The sequence below is a fragment of the Haemaphysalis longicornis genome, unplaced genomic scaffold (assembly GCF_048455015.1).
Source record: "Haemaphysalis longicornis isolate Haplotype H1 unplaced genomic scaffold, Haemaphysalis longicornis Haplotype H1 scaffold_8, whole genome shotgun sequence".
Classification (NCBI taxonomy): domain Eukaryota; kingdom Metazoa; phylum Arthropoda; class Arachnida; order Ixodida; family Ixodidae; genus Haemaphysalis; species Haemaphysalis longicornis.
The window spans coordinates 3,652,643-3,675,487 of NW_027526445.1; the positions used below are offsets into that span (position 1 = coordinate 3,652,643).

At 45.5% G+C, this 22,845-nt stretch overlaps 1 protein-coding gene across 4 annotated transcripts in view; it reads right to left on the reverse strand.

Moving 5' to 3' along the window:
• Positions 1 to 22,845, reverse strand: part of LOC144149832 (N-acetylated-alpha-linked acidic dipeptidase 2-like) — a 380,783-nt gene that overhangs the window by 276,211 nt on the left and 81,727 nt on the right. For all 4 annotated transcript variants that reach the window (XM_077681511.1, XM_077681510.1, XM_077681512.1 and 1 more), the window contains 8 exons: positions 19,043 to 19,132; positions 14,979 to 15,064; positions 13,129 to 13,248; positions 10,723 to 10,805; positions 9,920 to 10,051; positions 6,210 to 6,313; positions 4,677 to 4,770; positions 1,716 to 1,796 (listed from right to left, as the gene is read on the reverse strand). In XM_077681511.1, the coding sequence (XP_077537637.1) occupies positions 1,716 to 1,796; positions 4,677 to 4,770; positions 6,210 to 6,313; positions 9,920 to 10,051; positions 10,723 to 10,805; positions 13,129 to 13,248; positions 14,979 to 15,064; positions 19,043 to 19,132 (790 nt within the window). The remainder of the gene's footprint in view (positions 1 to 1,715; positions 1,797 to 4,676; positions 4,771 to 6,209; positions 6,314 to 9,919; positions 10,052 to 10,722; positions 10,806 to 13,128; positions 13,249 to 14,978; positions 15,065 to 19,042; positions 19,133 to 22,845) is intronic.

Genomic DNA, 22,845 nt, shown 5'->3' on the forward strand with positions numbered 1-22,845 from the left:
ACGAGCGTGACGCTAGGGCCAGCGATGGTCGTGATCTCTCTATTGCGATCAGGGGTTTCAAGATGGTCCATGGACTACGCGTGGCTGAGTTCCCTGGAGGCGGTTGCATGCCGGGCTCCAGTTTCGTCGATTTAGCTTTTCCGAAAATTCTTCCGCCTGTTTTGGCATGAGGCGCTCCGCCTCTTGAATTTCCTAATTCCCTACGGCTTCTTCCCACTCCAAGGAAGGCCGTGGCGACGACTCTTTGGTGGAAAAGATGTTAGTACTATTCAAGATTTTCCGTGTTGAGTTGACACTCTTTTCTGCGTGTGTGGACCTTGCTTATGATCTACTGGGTCCATCCTTTCGAGTCGTCCTCCATACGCTCGGTACGATCACTTTGCGAAAGCAACACGGTATGTAAACTTTGCTTTTCTTAGCTTATAGTCAACATATTGCGGTGCGTATCTCTATCTGAATTATAAGCTAATTGTTACCCAGAGTCTTCTCTAGCCTCAGCCACTCCACGGGTGAAACTTGACGAGTGTGTTTATTCGACCTCGTCCAATAAGCACACGTTGCTACCTTACCAGAATACCCGAACAGGCAGCAGTGTCCCGACAACCACGAGGGGGGACGTCATCAATCAATAGAAACCGAAAAATGGGGGACACAAGAGTAATGCGTTCTTATGTTGGAGTTCCCTCTATAACGTCATTTTTTAAAGCTGACGTAGACCAAATCACGACATGGTATGTAAAAACCATGCTCTGCATACTTTTAGTATTGATTGATTGATTGATTGATTGATTGATTGATTGATTGATTGATTGATTGATTGATTGATTGATTGATTGATTGATTGATTGATTGATTGATTGATTGATTGATTGATTGATTGATTGATTGATTGATTGATTGATTGATTGATTGATTGATTGATTGTAGTGTTTAATGTGCCGAAGCTTCAGAGGCGATGAGACGCACCGCAGTGGAGGGCTCCAGAATAATTTTGACAACCTGGGGATCTTTATCGTGCGCCGAAATCTGAAACACACGGTTTTTTTTGCTTTTCGCCTCCATCAGGAGAGCGGCCGCTGTGGCCGGGAGTCGAAGCCTCGTTCTTACGCTCAGCAGTTGAATGTTTTAGCCCCTAAGCTACCGCGGCGGGTAAACTTTCAGTATTGTGTATTCTGAGCATAAAAGGCAGATATCAGCGACATGTATAAGGAATTATTTCAACCTCACAACGTTGCCTACGTTTTCGATTGATCGTGGGGTTTAACGCGCCGACGCAACGCAGGCGATGAGGCGCGCCGTAGTGGAGGGCTCCGGATTAATTTTGACCACCTGGGGATCTTTAACGTGCGCCGAAATCTCGTACACACGGGCGTTTTTTTGCTTTTCGCCTCCATCAGAAAAGCGGCCGCCGCGGCCGGGAATCGAACCCGCGACCTCGTGCTCAGCAGCGCAACGCCTTAGCCACTGAGCCACCGCGGCGGGTTGCCTACGTTTTCATACAATAGCAAATTTGAATTGTGTGATTATGGTCGTAATATTGAAGATATTTGTTCTATTAGGCACACCAAGTTGTGGCATTCTGAAACTTTTGTAAGTAATTGCAGCTCTTGCGACAATGTCAAAGAGCGAAAACTAATGATGTAGTTGGTTGTGCAGACTTGCCGCGATGGGTGACGATACCAATATTACGCTCGTGAAGGAGATTTTATATTTACCTTGAATTCCTTATCAACCAGCTTGTATGCCATTTCTGTCTCATAGATGGTGTGGTAGAGAGGGAGGCAGGAATCGAAACTCTGAAACGACACAAAAAAAATAAAATACGGCTGCACTCAAAACAATGTTCTTTTTTATTCTTGGCAATGAATTACACTGTTCTTGGCGTTTTTAAACTGTTGTGTGTGCAAGTTTATATCAAGCTGCGAAGTACAAAGTCAACGTAAAGTAAAAAACTGTGCGATTTTGGGCGGCCACAAAAAGGGAGGGGACACAGGACAGGCGCAGACTTGCAACTAACTTTGATTACACCAAAGTCACATATAAGTACATCCGGAAACACCGCAACTGCGTATGCGCAATATAAAAACGAATAGGACTTCGCATAATGATAATAAATATCAACAACTCAAACACCTTAACTCCAGTCATCAATCAATTTCATCTCACTATTGGGCAACCAGATTGACGTTTGGCTGACGCACTCATGACCCAGCTTTTTTATCTAATAGGCTTCCCGTATCTCCTTCGGCCGGCTATCATGGCACCGACACAAGACCTTCACCTCTTTCCAGCGTGGCTCACACGGCTTGAAGGTGCATGCTGAGCAGTGAGTGGGGAGACGCCCGCTCACGCAGTTCTGTATTGATAATTCCTGCTCCCGAAATCTCACATTACGCATCTTCCCGTTTAGCCCACGTAAACCTTGCCACATGTCAGCGGTATTTGATAAACTACCCCCGTGCAGCAATCAACGTATGCAGCACGGGTGGGCTTTTTTCCGCACCCTTTCAGTCCGGCGCGACTTTTGCCGATGCGCGAGCACATCCCGCTTAGCTTGACCGGTGCGGAAAATGCCACCTGAACGCTATACCGTTTCATGACCTTCTTGAAATTGTGGGACGCTTTATGTACATAATGCACAACTTCACGTTTTTTTATGCTCGCGTTTCCTTTCAGGTTCACGATTGGTATTCTCGGCTTTCATTTTCTTTAGCACCCTTCCACCACTCCACCACTGCTGACACCACCGAATTGGGGAATCCTGCCTCCTTTAATCTGGCAATCTGTGCGTTAAAGCTTTCGTGCACTTCGTGTGAGCATGATCTTTTATCAGCTGACGCGATGCACTGGGTAGCTATCACCCGTTTCACCGTTTTGGAATGTGCCGATTCATACTGCAACAATTCCATTGAATAGTCACATTCCAAAACGGTGAAGCGGCCGATAAGCTCATTGCCTATATAGGCCTCATTGCCTAGCTCATAAGCTCATTGCCTAGAATGCAGCGCGACGATACTGCTCAGATGACTCTATAACCGCCAAAATATTTATCGCCTTCGCTAACATAGACAGCTAGCATGCGCAGTTATAACGCAAAGAACTTGAAACCTCCGCTTCCCAAAGCCGTGCCATCCGCTTCACTAGATCCGCCGAAATCACTATAAAGTCGATTTTAGTCCCCTTGTTAACGTGTGCTTTGTTAAAACAAGAATCCTACGAGCCTTCGTTGTGCTAATTCACTGAGCATTATACTTAAGAGATAACCAAAACTATATTCCGTAAGTCTCAGTTGTTCGGAAAGCCCTCACGTCTAAACGGTTGCAAAAAACGAAAAGAAACAAACCTATCCAATCTAGCAGAAGGGAAGCCATGATAACAACGTACCACGAAAATACCCGAATTCCCATCTAAGAACGTTTCAAATTAAAAACACGAAAGCCACATCTATAATAGCATTGCTCTAGATTTTTCCCTTGCCTTGCCTAAAGGGAAACCGTTAAACTGAAGAGTAGCTAACACAAAAGTAGAAAGAAGCCACTATAACGCGATTTCATTTGCAGTGTCGTGTGGTGTCTCAAAACCCAGCTAATCACTGGCGTTACAGAAGAGCTTCTGCACATAAAGTATGCTTCATGCGAATACCTCCATATTTTTGTAACAAGTAGACATGGAATATATATAAGTTATGGACCCACAGAGACACAACTAGATCCTTGTGGGCCAAACTTTCACTAAATATGCTGAAAAATCTCAAATAGTGGGTATTGTCAGTGCAAGTAACTTATACCTTTCCGGACCACTTCATAGAATCCATTGCTTTAGCGAAGCCCGCCGCTGTGGGTGAAAATGGCGGTGTAGTTTCATTTGACGTTCAGTCAGTGTATATGCAGTGAGCCTGTGAATACCCGCCAGACTTTACTGCTTTACCATGAGCTCCAGGCCGGTATAATGACAAGGGCGATGCTGTATTTATGCACTTATCCTGATTTGATTTTTTAATGGCGTGTCACTATAAAGTCACAAGGAAATAAATGGGGCACTGGTGTGACACTAGGTGCATGGCTAGGACATGTCCCGGTTGCACCAGGATAGGCATTTGCTCACGCGTTCTGACATACGGCTGGTTGAGTTATTGAGGGGTTTTGTTGCGCGCCCATGAATCCGGTTATGAATCTGCTTCCCAATCTGACTTAAGTGCTTCGTTATTCCCAAACTGCTACGGTTCAATTGCCACTTGACGAACGACTCCGTTTACCCTACTACCACTTTTTCTCATTACATCGGATTCATGTCTTAGTATCTCTGGTGTCCGGAAGAACACTAGAATAATAATAAATCGGCTTCCGTTGATTTAATAATTAGAGTTGTGCTGCAAAGGCTAAAGATACATTCGTTGATTTTCAACAACTTCAGCACCTATTTAAACATTCCTTCAAACACGAAATGTTTTTGAGTTCTGCATGCTTTGACATATCTACTTCAATCCGAATTCAATGGCCGCAGAGGAAGGTCAGGCTGTGTCACCGTGAATATGTTCTATGGCAGAAAATATTTTCATTCGTTGACACCATCTTAACAATGCCTTAAACATTTCAATATGCATGCCATCAGTGAGTGCTTGGGACTCGAGTTCTGCTCTAGAAGTGTTGATTGGGGGACTTACACCTGGAGCTTACCTGGTTGCGGCAGGCGTACCGAACGTCCACAGAAGGTATGCCGAGTTCGTGAAAGAATGGCGCGTAGTCGCTGTCTGATGGAAGGTCCAGGAACCTGAAGAAAAACGGATGCGTTTGAACATGGCAGTGTCCCCGTCACACCAAGCAAGGAGAAAACTTATTCCAATAAAATACAATATCCCGCTTTTCTGATGGAGGCGAAAAGCAAAAACGCCCGTGTGTACGAGATTTCGGCGCACGTTAAAGATCCCCAGGTGGTCAAAATTAATCCGGAGCCCTCCACTACGGCGCGCCTCATCGCCTGCGCTGCGTCGGTGCGTTAAACCGTGCAATCAGAAAATACAATATCCACTGCCATTCCATAAATGTCTGATGTAATGAGTAGTATCAACAGCATTAACCTAGAAGAATTAAAGCGATTCAACGTATGTTTTCCATAAAAAGTATTTAAGGAGTCGGGGCCTATTGAAGGACACACTTCTGACGCACACGTTCCAAAATCAAAATTTTCTTCTGGAAAGCCGGAAATGTATGTGCCCTGTTGTACAATCTGGGATAAATTAAACAGCATGAAGAAGAAAATACGAACCATACCGCGCAAAAAACAAATCACCATGTCGCGACGGCTACGGCGATTCCTCCAAGGTAACGTCCCACACGTGGTCACGAGATCTTACTGAAATTTCGGTATACTCCTTCTCTGTGTTACCGATGTGTTGATGGTGTCTTTTGGCTTTTATTTGAGCGTTCCTTACACGTTACAGATCATTCCACTACAAAAAGAGGAAATTCGAGTGGGTGTCGCTGCTGCAAAGACTCTCTTTGACGCCTCTAAGACTCTCGTAGACACTCTACGACTCTCTTTAAAACAAAGGGGGTCGCAGAGACTGTTAGGGTGTCAAAGAGATTGCTAATTTTTCTAATGGGAGGTTCGCGCCAACATCGTTGGTGTCATATATTTATCTCCTAATTTTACTTCAACAGTGCTGGTTTATGTTTGTTGTTACTGCATTGCGGAATTTTGAGGCGCTGATACAGAACCCAAAAAGCGAGGAGACACCTGTGTGTGTCATATTGATTTGTCCTTTAACGCATGAGAGCTACAAAACTTGATTTTCTTGGAATACAATGCAAAATAAACTTACTGAATATGTCATAACACAAAGCAGTCATCCACAGTAGATGCCACACTTATGCTAGCCAAACTCGCTCCACCACCGCTTGCCATTTGTCGTTTAGCTTATTGTGCCGACTTTTATATAGCATATAATCTATTTTAACATAATCAAGCGCGAGCGAATGAAATACTGGCCCCGTTCCGCAGCACATTTTTCTCGTAATACATATAGCCACTAAAACGAAACAAGCCAAAGAATCAATTGCTTCTTTGGTGACCGAATGCCCTGATCACCGCTAGTGGAGATTGCTGAAATACCTTTGCGATATAGACTGTTTTTTCGTGTTGCCGTTTTCAGCCTAAAGCTGCAACTACACCATGATTTATCTGCCGAGAACTACGCCGCTATAATATACCTTGGTTCTGTGTCAGGATTGTTGAAAGACGGTGAGTTTGTGAGCCAGGTGTCGAACACAGTGCTCCTTCCGTCAGCAAGCTCCCCTGCATCTGCGTTCGGAATCTGAAATAATAATAACAGTGTGCAGGACAACCACCTAGTTCATTCCACTCGATTGACTGCAAAGCTGTTTCAAACTGTCACCCCCGTCCATCACAGTAGATAGGGAAATCCCTCCTTGGTTTGAATTCCCTAGAAAGCTCAATGCTATAATGTTCTTCAAGCCACGGATGTTAAGCTGAGAGCACAGTGCATAGACGCTTGTCTTGTTTGTTTTGTGCTTGTTTATTATAGCCGAGAGCTGTCACAAACTGTGTGAAGTTAGAGTTTTGGGAGTGAAATTCAGAATACTGAAGTAAATAGGACGATTGACTGCGTTCCACTTCCCACAATTTAAATAAAAAGATCTTGAATATGACCCTTGACGTTGACAACGGAGCAACGTTGGTGTAGTAGCCGATAAAAACCTGTAAAAGAGTACATGCTGCAGATTTTCTAGTTTTGTCTTTGTTGTTGTTTGTTTATTCTAATAAAAAGAAATTATGTGGAATCGTACGTTACAGAGATGTATTGAAGCCGTGATAAAAGTTTGGTTTCCCGCAGATTCTTAGCTTCTTGTTAAGAGCACCTTTTTTTAAGTTCAGACAACATATCTTTGAAAGAATGTACAAAGCTCGCAGTTTTTCGCCCAATATTAATGGCTTTGCGAGGCTTATAGTCGAACGGCAGGTGGCAGGGCCACTTCAATCAGTACTGGGGTAACGAAACGGCGAAAAGAATCCAGTCAGTCCAGGAGCCCAAGCGTATATAAAAGACAACCTAAGTGCACAGAGCCTAAGCTAATATAGGAGGCAATCTGGGTTTTTAGGTATGGATACGTCTATATTTACCCTCAGCTCTGGCCCTCGATTGCCTCGTCTTTCCCACCTTTTTTTGTTTTGTAGCGGCGCAGCTGGAGCAAGCAGGCCCGTTCATTGTTTTTTCAAATGGCCGTGCCATTACCGCGCCCCCCCCCCCTTTTTCCTAACAACGAAGAAAAAAAGGTAGGCCGGAGATGTCCCTTCCTCTGAAAGAAATACGTCACGCCAGTAGGCAGATTCCGCTGTTCACATTGGTTACCGTCTCACGCGGAACCACTGCCATGCACTTCGTGGTGCACCCAACACGGCTGCGCCTCGCATTAACAAAAGAGAGTGACGTTGTTCTCAATTAGAAAAGGACTTTTCACAATCAAGCAGGCATTAACCCCACGTGTACACAGAAAGAACACGCGAACTAGCGCACTTAAGTGGTAGCTACCCACACAGTGCCTGGACTTCCGTAAGGAGCAGCGCAGTCGTCAAGTACGTGATCTTAAGGAACAAAACACAATATTGGGCACCAGGGCCGTAGCGCTAATAAAGTCTACATCAGGACGTGAAGACCGGAAGCCAAAAAAACTAGAAATGAAATAAAGCATCGCAGCCAGCCGGCCAGTTGGAATTTATTCAAAGTAAACCTTGGGCTAAAGAAACTTGGACACAGAAAGAAGTGCGCTCGTCCCTGTGTTCTTTTTGTGTCCAAGTCTTTTTTGAGGGAGGGCTAATATGAATCCGTTCCAAATGAGCCGACTCGCTGTGATGCCTCTTTTCTCTGCAGTCAGCCTTAAGGACGCGCAAAATACGACTTTGTCACCGCCAGACTGTGTGACAATGACGTGCTTGCGATCCCAAGTTGCATACCTTCGTTCATCTGCTACAGCCCAATCTTATTGATTAGTAGACACTCGCAGCTGCTGTTAAAAGAGCTAGGCTAAGAGTAACCGTAAAGACGGAATTGTACGCGGGTTGTTTTAATGTATCTTGTGATCGGGTGTTTCCTCGCCACGCCAACAGACTCGAGGTGGACGCAGTTGACGGGAAACGTGATAGGCCAACACAAGTCCGCAGAGTCCGGGCTTGTCTGGCCTGAATGCGCGTAGGTTGGTTCTGCACATACTAAACATAACTGGCAGGTTTCAGTGGAACAGACCATGGAATAGTGAGTTGTACAGGTGCAACATCGAGCAGACAAAGATGTCTTGCCTTTGCGGCCGTAGGTGTGAATAGCTCGAGAACTGCAGAGAGCCCTTTCTTCAGAGATGCAATTCGAGAGGTTCGCGATAAATACAGATAGGTAACATGTAACATCCAGAAAGCGATTACTTTTGGCTTACTAAATGCGTTCATCTTTGAAGAAAATGCTTTACCGTGTCACCACTTCGCTAGTAGAAGCAACCAGTGTCTTTCCGTAGAGATGTCATAAGGCCTTACGACGCAGGTACAAATATATGAGGGTACCGGGTTTTCCTATTGCATGCCCAGATCTGAGGGCGTGGAGGCCCTGATGAACACAGAGCAAGCGTCATCAGCACGGATGAATTGATGGACACTTATATAGAGGGTTCAGTGAGTCCTACCAATGTGAGGTTGAATAGCACAGGGCTATGGCCACTTCCTTGCAGGGACGTTACAGGTAACACAGTGATGCAAGGCTGGGGCACCCTCGGTATGAACACGATATATTTGTTGATCATTTGAACCAACCTTAATACCCACGCTTTGTACTTATTTCAACGTCAAAGCACTGACTACATGTTTAATACTCCCTAGAATAGCCTTGTATCATGTTGTGGTACGCCCATTTTTCTTCAGAGAAACTGATCTGTAGGCACACAGCTCACCTATTTTTCTTGCTGAACCGATGTCATGAGGACAATTAGGTTTTCAAAAGATGAACGACTGCGACGGAATACAATCATAGCTTGAGGATACATGTGCTGGTGCCCAAGATACCCCTGAAGTGCCTGTGACCATCCTATCCACTAGTTTCCTTTGAAGCTTGCTTGGTCTACAGTGTGGTATGACTCCAGGCCAGGTGTACTTGAAACTTTCCCAGTTTAAGAAGTGAAGCCAAGCGGTTAGATTCCTGCCACATGCCATATCATCTTGCCAAAGCTGGTTCAGCCGACAGAGTGGGACACACTTAATCAGAATACACAATGGGCTGACCCACAATGACTGAAAATAAGATAGGTTAGTTTGGGGAACCACGTTCCAGGTAAATTGGATTGTCGCACTCCGATTCTGTGTCGGGCAGAAGGGAATTAGGTGCAAAACTGTAGACCTAATGCAGTTGACTAAGCAGAATGATTGCGGTATAGGAATCGGCAGAAGTACCTTCAATGAGCTCATTGTAAACTGATCCGTGATAGAACAGTTCATGAAATAAGGGGTAAGCGAACGATATACAGTCACGGAATAACATGTGAAGGCAGACACTTTTTCTTAGGATAGCTATGAAAGAATACCATGAATTGTCCAAAAGAGCATGTGTTACAGCCAGATTTTATAAACATTCTATGCCTTAGAGGTCATCACATTATCAGTTGGTTAAATCCCCTTTCTGTTATTTCATTGAGTCAAATTATGTAATGTAAATAATCCATGTGCATGTTCGGCCGCAAGGAGCATTCTATATTTTATTAATTTAAAACATTTTTTCTCACACCGTTTTCCAGCATGAGTCGAATATTGAAAAATAAAAGCTTTTTCTCAGCCAAGAGATAACTTTATACACTAGGTACATTAAACTGCTCAAAAAACCGCACTAGTTCAATGTAGTGTGTGGTGCGAGCCGAAAAGTAAATACCTTCTTCGTTGACTCCCATATCAGGTGTGCAAGAAGAGGGCTTGAAGCGATTTCCAGTGTTCCGTTTCCCTGGACGGCAATGTCGACATTCAGATACGCAACGGCCTGGTGACTCAGCTGGACTCGGTGTTCCTGCGAAAACAATTAGATGCTTCAATCTCGCAGATGTTCAACACCTCTAATGGCTGAAGTGTTCAACACCATACGCAATCCACTGCATGCCTACTTAATTATAATATCTGAAAAGTTACAGCAAATGGAAATAAGCCGAAGGATCGTTACAGGTATCTTAGAAGCCGAACGATTCCAAGATAAATAATGCCGAGATGGATAACATCTGAGCGTCAACAGCGAAATATACCTTAGAAGAAATCAACTGGCGACTCCCGAAACTGTCTACATATACTCACATCAAATGCATTGTATGACTTCAAAAACTACTTTCTTTTGTTTGTGTGCGTTTGCATACGAGAAACGCTACTTATATCACTCGTACTTTACAATATGCGCAATAAGCGTGTATACGCAGTATAAGCGCAATAAAGCAAGCACAACAAGCGCGTGCGTGCGTACGTGCGTGCGTGTGTGTGCGTGCGTGCGTGTATGTGTGTGTGTGGGTATGTGTCTGTGTTTGTGTGTGTGTGCGCGTGTGCACGTGCGCGTGTGCGCGTGTGCGTGTGGTTTCTTACAGCATCGTGATATATCCCAACCAACCAATACACATCTACATACAAACAGATACTTTCGCCTATATACCTAACACCATTGTGACTTGGAACCTAAATAGCTTGGCATCTGCTCACCTCGACCCATTCTTGAGAGCCTATGAGGGCGAACTCTTCGGAGCCCCAGCTGCAGAAAACCAGGCTGCGGCGTGGTCTCCAACCTGGGCGAGAACGGTGAAGCTGTTATGCATGCTTTCTTTCGAATGTATGATAAATGCCAATCTGGTGAAGAACCAGCCGAACGGCTAACCTACTGTGAAAAGCACAAACCTGTACACTTGCACCATGCACACAGCGAAACATTTATTTTTGTCAGCTTCCTCCGACGCCTCGCATTGTTTTGGTAACATCAACATAGCGTGTTGAGGGGGTATGTTGGTAGTCCAGGTATATCTTTGCTGTGGCTAGTGCAAAACCAGCAGCGATTGGCAGGCTAAAATTACAACTAGCTCCATCAGTATTAGCGAAGAGGCTAAGCAAACCAGCAACAGTTTCGTTAATACAATTTAGCTAACACTAAACAGCAGCAGCAATCACTCAGGGGCGCTATAATCTGAAAACTATTTATCCTTAGGCATGAAGACAGCAGATATAGGGTGTCAGGCTTCAACTCAACGGTTGTAAGAAGCCCAGTATTTCACGCTCCAGGAAGTGCCGTAATACATGCGCAGGAGTACATATATTTCCGACAAATATTCACACACACATTGGATGCCGATGAAGGCCCCAGAACGTAGCAATTAGGCAGGAAAACCACATTTCAACAAGTTTCAACAAAGTTTTCTTGATATGTTCGTTATTGCTTTGAACGCATGGCGCTAAGGATCCTCTTCTCCATTTTGCAAGGACAAGAAAGAGGCGTGTGCAAAATCTTTAGCACCAAACCAATACCCATCGGCGTATCTCCTCGTCCCTCGCACTGGCGAAACCTTGCGGCCATTCCTGCTCGCCCCTCCTTTCATAACGTGTCAGTACCAACTCCCCCAAATTTTCATCGCGAGGAATCCTGTATGTCGGGATACGGGGTGAAGCCACATGTTGTGAGATAATGGTTTGTGTAGGTGAGGCACGTAGTGACCAAGAATGAACACGATTAAAACGAACCTTAAAACCTCAAAATCGGCCATAACGAAGACACACAACAGCACAATGACCGCTTACCTGGATGTACTACTAGTCTACCTCTTAGATTAACAAAGAATCAGATCGCATGGTAGTGGAATACCTACGAAAAGCTTGCAAGGAAGGCGCTTTTATTTACAGCAGTGACAATCTATCTGGTGCGGACTGCGATTATTAGGTGGTATTCACAAGTCGCACACCCGTCAGTCCCAGAGCGAGAGTGGCATTTTGTCTGCAGTAGTTGCAAATAGCACGAATGGAATTGCCTCAACACATTTTAACACCTGACCTATATTGAGGCAAACACCTTGTTACTGCCACAAACGTTTATCATCACCACCATCCTCAGCCGCGGCACGATCATAACCAAATCCATGAATATTCGAGACGTATCTACAGCACTTCATGAAGAAGTAAATACAGGATGAAAACACAGTATGCGCACCCTATTTTCGTTCCACTCATTCACAGTTCATGTACATGTCCGTCATATGTAATACAAGGACTGCTGAATATCAAAATATTTCTTCAATATAGGTTTACATCAACCATTTTTTTGTATTAGGGAGGAATGCTTTAAACCCACACCAATGCAGCCAGGGAGTTTCTGGAAGAAAAATTACTTTAAAAGCACGATGCCAGGTTCCAATTAAGTTTGATGGCACATGTTCAAGAGACCGTACGGTGAATTTTGGTTTGCGTTATATAGCATTAGGTTGTTTTGACACATGCTCCTTAGAAGTGTACAGAGGTGATCAAAGCACCCTGAACTACAACTTGTAGGAGCAGAAACCGAAGGGCTAAATGTAGTAGTTTGACTGAATTCTTCCCGCTTTCAAAAAAAAACGAGGAGTTTTAGAATGCACCAGGGATTCCCATGTTGTGCGCTTCGGCACTGTCTGCGCCAGCGTATCATTTTTTCTACGGCTCAAGCGAGGGAGTTTCGAAGAAGCCTGGCACCACTTCGCCAATAGTAGCTAAACTAGTCAAAGCGGATATGGGGTAATTGGTCTTTATATCTGCCGTTTTACTCGAACGAAGGTTCGGGCGCGGCTTTCACGGATACCCAGCCCAGTAAACAATTCAGAGTTCGTCATTATCTGTGGGCCGTGCCAACATTCACGTTTTATTGTTGTTTTGTTGTTGTTTTTAGGGGGGTGGGGAGGCGGTGGGCAGCCACAAATTCGGGAACCTGGAGGCTGTTTACATGAGAGGTGGGGATAGGAACTAACGTTCCCTCAATAAATCCGTTTTATTCCGGTCGGGTTACAGGTTAGATCATTTTTGTTGTTCCCCATACTCTACACGGGTTCCCGATTTATTTCATAGCGTGAAAACACCGGAACTGTTCTTGGCACTCACCCTGCGCCACCATTTTCCCGTACGATTCAGCAATGGCCATCAGCGCGACTGTTCCGCTGACAGGATCGAACGACCCAGGTGTCCAAGCGTCACGGTGGTTTCCTATCAGGACCAGTTTTTCTGAAACCATAAAAATTTCCTTTTTTTATTATTCATACACATCTGATAGGCTAAGTATCACACAACAATCCCGGACAAAGAATGTCTTTCGGAGGTGGCGGGACCTCCAATACAAACTTATGTCAGTTAAACATAAGAACAAATCAAAGTAATGCGATGAAGCAAAAAAATGCAAAATACGTTAAAAAATTTAAAAAGCTTTGGAAATAACTGGCTGTACATTATTTCAGCTTCCAGTATTGTTGTAACTTTACTTTTTCCCTATATGCGTCGCACAATGGTTTATCATTGCATTGAGATCAGACAGAAAACTCAATGATGACCGAAGAGTAAATTTTATTTTACAGCAGGTGAAGTAAGCGTCTTCAGTCTCCCCTCCCCCCAACCAAGTTCTTCCCATCGATCGAAGAAATTTCACACCTTGCATATGCCACTGCAGCACGCTGTGAGTACGATATGGCTAACTTCTGTGCAGCCATAACATCATTTGTTTGGCCATTTCTGTTATAATCAAGCAGCAAAAATTGAAAAACAAGCTGGTCGATGCTATTGTAATTAGGCAGTAGGTCGTTGGCGCACATAGATTTTCTTACAATAATAACTATAGAAGACTCTGCCACTGCGATCGTTCGCCGCGATTGATGTTATTGGTAGTTTTGGGTACGGATTGGCTCTCGACGGCTTCACGCTAAGTTCTCGGATTAGATTGTGAAACCAGTTTCGCTTACAACGCGGTCTCGCATGAACGCCTTTGCTTATGCAGGTGCTGGGAAGAAGCGTTCACAAATACGTGTGTCCTTGAACTCGCGCGCGTGCTGACGCTACCTTGGGTGGAAATATTCCACAACCAAAGTTGCGCATCCGGTCGGTTATCAATTCATTCACGACACAGCGAACTCGAAAACACAAATGGCGGCCCTGTATGCGGCGAGATCGCATGCGAACTAAGGATTACGGGGGCGCTCATTCGGCAGAACAATGTATTATCGAAGCTGACGAAGATGGCGAACTGATTGGTACAGCACCGCCTTTTGTGCTAACGCCGGCACCTGCAGCGTAGGCCAGTCCGACCGGCGGCGTATAGGAAGACAGCTTGATGTATGTCACTAATTTAGGCTATCAAACACCTGCTCCATATTTAAAGCGTTGCTTCATTATTCTAGGAGCACAAATTCTTTCGCAACAATAAAAAATGGAAGCGCCGAAATTATCACAAATAATTTTTAAAGGCGTCCTCCTCGCGCTGTAGTTGGCGGCAAATAAATGAATACTCCGCAAGCATCCTCGACTGCACGTCGGTTTTCATATAAAGACGCTGTTGTATTTCGTTCAACACCACTTTTTAGGAACTAAATTGTTTGTGTACAGAGTAATTCGTAAATAGAAACAGCGTATTGAATGTTTTACCTTCAAAAAAACTCAATGTGCGGTACCGTATCCCCGTTTCGAACCTACCCAACCCGGTTCCACTACTACCCATCGTTCCCACCTTAGCGTAAGCGTCGCCTTGGAGTTCTTGTTGACACCAGTGCCAGATTCCTCTTTAGTTATTACTGAGTGAAACTTTATGGCGAAGCAGTGACGTCTAGAATGGCGCGCGTGCACGATGGTATTCCTTCCTCCGTGCTGTCCTCACATCCAGCAGTTCCGCCCTCACCAGTTGCAATTTTCGATTGAACAGACGTTCTTTAGTACTGCGAATTACGTTAAAAAAAGATTCCAGAACCTACCTGGCTCAACGGCTCCAGTAATCCTTCCGACAACGTTGTAGGTCATCGCTAGGCCGTTTTTGACGTGGACGTTAAGCTCCATTTCCCTACGAGACAAAGCGAAAAAAAAACTAAATGAATAAACACGGGCTTTGTTTTATTCGTGTGAACTTACTCCGCTGGCGCAAATACTAACACGTTTCAACGCACGAGCTAACACTGCCTAATTGTAATCCCGTATACCTTGAAGCCTGATGCAAAAACAACTGGAAGCTGTAGATGGGATCGTCAGTTGGGCCTCGCAACCTCTTTAAATTCGAGCTTTATCACGTCTGAACTGTAGCATTTGAAATCGGTTCGCGGCACGGTGTTTCGTCATTGAAAGTAAGGTACAAAGCAAACAATTTACTTCAGTTTAGCTCCGTGATGATGGGCGACCAACTATGCTGGACGCAGTTTCAGCAGAAAAAAAACAAAGCATGTTTGCGGTTGAGCTCCCTTACAAGCTAATTAGCTGAACGAAACTTTGGCTGACTACAGTTATATACCGTTATTACCCGATTCTAACGCGGCCCTTATTCTAACGCGCAACCCATTTTCCTGGCAAAAAAACGAAAAAACTTGCACCTTCGATTGTAACGCGCACGGAACTTTGTGAGCAAGAAAAACAAATGCGAGAGAAACCGGCGATTTATTTCTCGAAGTAATCTCACTCCTCTCACTCCTCGTCGCTCTCCGCTGACCACAACATCTCGTCCTTGGTGCCGTCAAGCGCGTTCGCGATGCCACACTTCTGAACGAACGTTCAACCATGGTTGATGGGATCATGGCCCGCGCCTCGCACGCCCATCCCGCGGGCTTCTCCAGAGGGGCACGCTTCAGCCGACCGCTAATTATGAACGCGTGAGAGCCGATGCTGCCATTGCTGTTATCAAACGCGCAAGTGGAACGATTTGACGATTTTTGTGAACGCCGAAAGAAAAGCCTGGGCGCCTATGCTCCCTGCGTCCGAAAAAACAAGCGCCATTTTTAGATGGCGATGGCGATGGGTGGGACGAAATTTCTGCTATTTCGGCAGTTTCGGTTTCGTATCCGATTCTAACGCACATGCGATTTTTCGACCTATTTTTCAGGAAAAAAAGTACGCGTTGGAATCCGGTAAGTACGGTACTACCGAACAAACTTCGGACTGCCGATTTCCCTATCGGGCCGTAGGTATCTAACAATCTTTGCAAAACAACAACCCCAACTGTTGGATCACGGGGACAGAGGTCACGTTGCATCCGGCTGGGCGATGTCCACGTTTAAATCTTCTATCCATGCGGTCGCGAATCTTACCTTATATTGTTGTTTTCAAAATCATCATTTCTCTATTCGTGCAAAGACAAGGGGGGGGGGGGGCAGGGTTAAGCTCCTCTTTTTGTTAACAGGGAGAGCCTGAGCCCATGCCACAACCCCGATCTCCCTCCTGCCTTAAACACAGCTGCATGCGGTGCAAGCCTTTTCATATCCATCTGAACGGCCCTACAGTAGTTGACTTCTTTGAGGCAAGTCCAGGAGCACTGCGTCGGAAGTCGCACTTCATTCGCGCTAGCAATCTTGTTACGCAAAACACTGCCTGCCGAATGGTAGATCCACTTCTGCGTAAACCTTAATTGCGCTTCCACAGGCTTCATTGAAGTTACAAAAAAACAGATACTTGTGTTTCCCCGAGGCCAAATATACGCGGTTGATACCAGTGCGTCAAGTTATAAAAAAAATTGTTACTTTCTGTGTAAACAATTCGTTACGTTGAAAATATCCTCTTTCATTGCACTCATGATAGGTGAAAGCAACCGAGTGAATTTTTTTTGGGGTTTCGTTGGGTCCAGCTGCATAACGGTTGTCTACTGCGAAAGTCCTGTACTGCGAATGCGCTATATTTTCCAAACCCAAGAGCCAGAAATTACTTTTTTTTAATCAGTTTTCACGGAATCGCAGAACACAGATTTTGTGACTACCTTTGGGATCCTCACACAAAAATAAATATTGATAGTCGTGATAAAACTCAAAATTGAGCAATTCGCTTTATTCATGGTATCTATATGCGAACTGACTTCGTATCTGTCTCAGTGTGAAGAGATGGTATCCCAACATTATAGTGTAGGCGGAAATCACCCCGTCTGAAATTTCTTTACCAATGAGTGAACTGGAAAATCGCGCTATGTTGCAGTGCCAACGTTAGTCCCGGTTCTACACGGTTCGTCATACACATGTTCTTGCGTTAACTCGATATTTAACCCAAACAACTCGTTAGTTAGTCCGACCAAACGTGCGAATTTTACGAACGACGAGGCTCTTTATGTCATTAGAGCACCGAACGGACTTTTCGCTGGGACATCAGCTGCCATGCGCGCCTTCCGCACTCATCCCAGGCATATTGTACTTTTTATTGTAATCCCATCCTGGGTCTCATCCTTCGCTAAATTCTAGGGGTTCCGTGTTGGAAGCGCATTCCGGACGACCCGGGCTGGAAACCCACCCAGCGATAAATTATCCTACTTTTACGTTTGGTCGCGCCGATTGGTAGTTACGGGGCATTACGGTGAAGTCCAACAGCGTCGATTTTTTAAGAGTGTAGGCAAGTGCTGCTCAGTTCGTTAGTTATTCTTTCGTTCACTTATTTGCTCGTTCGTAATTAAACACGCCCTCAGGGATTAAAACAGAATACAAAGTTAATATTGATCAGACAGAAAGTCAATGCCGCAACGAATGCTGCACAGTCCTAGCAGTAAGTAACGTGGGCATTGAATGCAGCAAAGACCATAGGTGACAAAAATAATCGTGGATCAAGGAACGTAAAATTCAAAAATACTACATACAAGTGTGCGAAGAAATCTTTCAATTTACTTTTTACTTGGCTCCCAAATATACCGAAGGACTCCGTAGGAATTTTTTAAAAGTGAAATATAAATCTTTGAATTTCCCGCTCGTTCAAAAAGTTTTTAGGTTGGTGCAAAGCAGGTTAACTATCACAACTATTCTGTTTCGACCAAAATTCTAGTACAACCAGGAAGTTCTTAAGACATAGTGAAGGAAAGACCAAAGCCGGAATTCGCTCTTTCGATCGCCTGTGAAGTTAGTGCCGAGCAGGTTAGGTATTTCAAACGTTCCGCTTCAACCAAACATTCTAGGACAACTTGAGCACTCTTTTCGATGTATTGTATACAGAAGCATTATTATTGAATGCCGGAACGGATATGCCGCAGTGTGGTCTGCCATTTACCACAGCCGCTGTGAATGCAGACGGTTTTAAGCCGATCGCCGTGTACACCGCAGCGACTGGATTTCTAGAACGAGTGTCGCGTGGAATGCCGCGCGTTCGTTTTATGCACGTTCATAACGTTATGTCTACAACGGCACGTGTATAGCGGTATGCATGCGTCAGCTAGTTATCACCATCATCCTTTTGTCTTTGTGAAGAGGTTCTTTGTGAATCGCTCTTATTAGCACTACCTATGCGCTAGTGGCAGGAACGTGCTTGTCTACTCCAGTCATCGCTATTTGAGTAATCATCATGCTGAGATTCCTGCTGTAGCACTGAGTAAATGCACGCTCACTCGATAAAATCCCCCCTTGCACAGAAAGGCTGTGGTACATATCTGAAAAACACGTTCCTAAGCCAATGGCACAACCCAGTAACTCGGTTCACCTTTTCTCAGCTGGAATCATGCAGCTGCGGTGGTCTAGTGGTTCAGTGTTGGCAGCGCATTCCGGACGACCCGGGCTGGAAACCCACCCAGCGAAAAATTTACCTACTTTTCTTTTCAACTAAATTAGTTACCCTAATTAGAGGAACAAGCCTCCCTGAAAACCCTGGCGTCGTTGCGAGCGGTCACAGACGTTCTTTCTTTACCCTTTGCGCAGTACGCCACTTTCTAATCCGTCGGCTACATATTGTGCGCCGCGGACGCCGGATTTTTTTACCAACAATTTCAAATAATAGTTTAGCATCAAAAGGTTGACGGTGCTACCCGTTAGAACAAGAGTGGCATGAGTGAAAATGTCATCGCTCTAAAATACGCTGCTACAGGTTGGCCACTCACTTGGCATCACTGAATCCCGGCCCAAGTCGGTAGCGGTCCAGGGCGAGGCCTCCGGTCCAATCTTCTGGAGCTGTAGGCCCCTTCAGGCGGCTGCAAAAGGTTACCCAAGGCAAAAGAGATCACGAGTTACGGATAATCTCATGGGCGCGGAGCCAAATTCTGTATTAGTGGAAAACACCGAGTAAGCTATCGAGGTTTTTTGAGTCGGCTGAATAAACGGCAGGTATGTACTAGTCTTCCCAACTGAGCTGCTGTTGTCTGCTTCGGCCGCAAATTTTCTAGAACACTCACGCAATGAAATATTGTGTCTGACACAAGGTGGCCGCGAACGCCCTATAGCAAAAAGCTAACAATTAAAACGCCTATAATAGCTGCAGACAGCCTACTTTCCAGCGGTTACAACACCGAAAGGTAACTGGAACATTCGGATAGGACGTTACAAGACTAAGGCACAAAAAAGCTGGTGGTGAAAACACTCTACTTCGAATACTTCGGCTCTACGTAATATCAGTTGTTTTATACATATTGATACCTCTGTTGGGGATTCGTCACAGATTAAGCAGCAAGCACAGGGTCGATGTTGCTGAGAATAACCTAATGCAGTAAAAGCTCGTCATTTGGAACTCGGCTAATTCGAACGGGCGGTTTACTCCAACTAACGCCCTGGTGCCGGCACAGCCCTGTATATTTCAATGGGTGGAAACCCCTGATAATTCGAAGGTGTCGGTATCCAGAACGATTAATTCGAACTAAGATCCCCTCGTTGCAATCGCTCCTCGCTGAAAAAGTCAGGCCAGAGTGATTCCAATGTCTTACAAATCCAAGCCAAACCAAATTTACTAGAGATTCAAAAAAATGAAACAAAAAAGCAACAGCGTAGCGCGAGGGCTACGCTGCCTATTTTGCCAAGCCTAAATGTTAGGCAAAGTTGGGCAAGCGAATTGTGCAAAAAAATGGCCATGAACCAGTTAGACAATCAACAGACCGCAAGATCACGCAGCGTCCGCGTACTTCGGCGGCACTTCCGTGTGATGTTTGCTATTTCGGGTGGTTGCATGGCTGGGTAGTTCTTCCGACGTGTGACTGTCTGGCAAGATTCGGCGTTCCACGTTCCTCACGGTGCCTGCACTGCGGGCACACTGAAACATTGGAACTTGCCTTGTTTCAGTGTCCCGTAGCGGTAACTTTTTGGACTGTGCTAAGCCGGTGGTTTCGTCTTACACTTAGAAGGTGCACACGTTCAAGTGTTCAAATATCGTGCTGGTGAACTTCCTGATGTGTGCTGGGGCTTTTGAAATACGGCGAAATTGTGGTGCCGCGTGTCTTCGCGCCCGACCGCAACAGGCGATGTATCCACTGCGGTGGCGTGTGCGGTCTATCCTTCTGAGTCACTTAGAAACTGAGTTGGCAGCTGTATGTGCAGAAGCCTCCCTGTTACTCTGGTCCACGTGATTCATAGTGGTCACGGAAAAACATCCTCAGCATCACTATTGTACCGTATCGAGTTTTAGCGAGTTTATGAACTCTTTCTTTGAACACCTCTGAACTTTTGTAGGTTGATTCTGGAGTAGCTTTTCTCACCTCCAGAGACATTTGTTGTGCAAAGTGCTGATTACCCGGAGTACTTGGAAACTGACTGGTTTCGTTTTCTGTTTTTAGGGAAGCGCTGTTACCACTAGTCGCTGCGCGCTGAGATGTGGTTTTAAATTAACTCCTTTTTTCACACTCCCACGTACAAAGGTCATTCTATTGCATAACGCAGTGTGCTGAAGCCGTTAATTAAAAAAACAACTCATAAAATGCGCTGTCTCAACTGACGTGCTTTTTCAAGGGCGCCCAGGAAACGAAAAGTTGAGGCGGCTGCAAAGCAGAGTACCTAATCTCGCGCATAAGTGAAAAATTCTCGGGATTGTTCTAATTGCTTAGCATCAATGGCACATCCAGGATTGGTGAAAGATCTGTAGAGTGAGGCAGCGGATGCGTGGCCAGTTGCACTGCGTTACGAGTATTTCAGAATACGGGTCTGGTGCGAGTACCACTATGCTACCGGTGATGGCGTAGAGGTAGAACACCCGCCTCGCGTGCAGAAGGACCGTGGCTCGAATCCCGGTGCCAGACAATTCCCACCGGATTAAAAAAAATATCCCCGCATTGATGCAATTGCACAAAGGGGCTTGGGGTGCGGCCTGACCCCGGCGACCATCGCCGGCAATGCACTCCCTCACCAGAGCAGGATTGGCCACTCTGGTGTAGTAACGGCCACAACCTCCCATGAATATGCCAATTAACCCATGGCCCTTAGTCCCCAGTGGCTGCGAAGCAATTGACCACGGCGGCGGTCAGACCTGTGACGCAGCAGAGGGTGCTAAGAATCCCTGGATCCGGACAGGCCGCCAATGGAACCTGAACCTGGCAACGCCTAACGCGCGAACCTTATCTAGCGAAGCAAGTCTCGAGGTGTTGTTCGAGGAATTAGAGGACATTAAATGGGATGTAATAGGGCTTCGCGAGGTTAGGAGGGCAGGCGAAGCCGCTACGGTGCTGAAAAAAGGACACGTCCTATGTTACCGTGGTCTAGAGGACAGAGGAGAACTGGGAGTGGGACCTCTAGTAACTAAAAGCATAGCTGGCAACATAGAAGAACACCATAGCATTAACGAAAGGGCAGCAGGTCTTGTAATTAGGCTCAATAAGAGGTACAAGGTCAAGGTGGTGCAGGGCTACGCGCCCACATCCAGCCACAACGACCAAGCAGTGGAACGCTTCTATGAAGATGTGGAATCGGCAATGGCTAAAGTAAAAACACAGTATACCGCAGTTATGGGGGCCTTCAATGCTAAAGTAGGCAAGCATCAGGCTGGATACAAGGCAGTTGGGAACTATGGTCTGGTCTGTAGAAATAGCAGGGGGGACCTACTAGTTGAGCCTGCAGAACGGAATAACCTACGTATAATGAATACCTTCTTCTGTAAACCGGAATGTCGGAAGTGGACCTGGAAGAGCCCGAATGGGGAGCACAAAAATGAAATAGACTTCATATTATGCGATAACCCTAGCGTCGTGCAGGATGTGGAAGTGCTCGGAAGGGTAAGGTGTAGTGACCACCGCATGGTAAGATCTCGAATTAGGCTAGACTTGAGGAGGGACCGCAACAAGCTAGTACGAAAGAAGCCGACAAATGAGTTACAGTAAGATGTAACGTAGAAGAACTCAGGATCGCGTTGCAGAACCGATATTCCGCTCTTAACGAGGAAGCCGAGCCTACGACACAGGAAGCCAGCGACAACCTTACACGCATTATCACAGAGTGTGCAGTACAAGTCGGGGGCACTATGGCTAGGCAGGATACTGGTAAACCTTCACAGGAGACGAAAGATCTAATTAAGAAACGGCAAACCATGAGAATCTCCACCGCAGCTGACAGAATAGAACTAGCGGAGCTTTACAAGTTAATCAATAAGCGTAAGACAGCTGAGATACGGAAGTATAATATGGAGAGGATCGAATACGCTGTAAAGAACGGAGGTAGCCTGAAAGTAGTGAAGAGGCGTCTTAGCGCGGGGAAAAATCAGATGTATGCACTTAAAGATAAGCAAGGCAATGTCATCACAAAAAGGGATAAAATAGTCACAGTGGCCGAGGAGTTCTTTAGGGATCTGTACATTAGCCGGGACATCTGTACATTAGCCGGGACAGCGGCTTGAGATAGGTGGCGAGGCAGTGGAAGTGGTAAGCGAATAAATCCACTTAGGCCAAGTTGTGACCCCAGATCCCAATTATGAGGCAGAGATAATTAGAAGGAT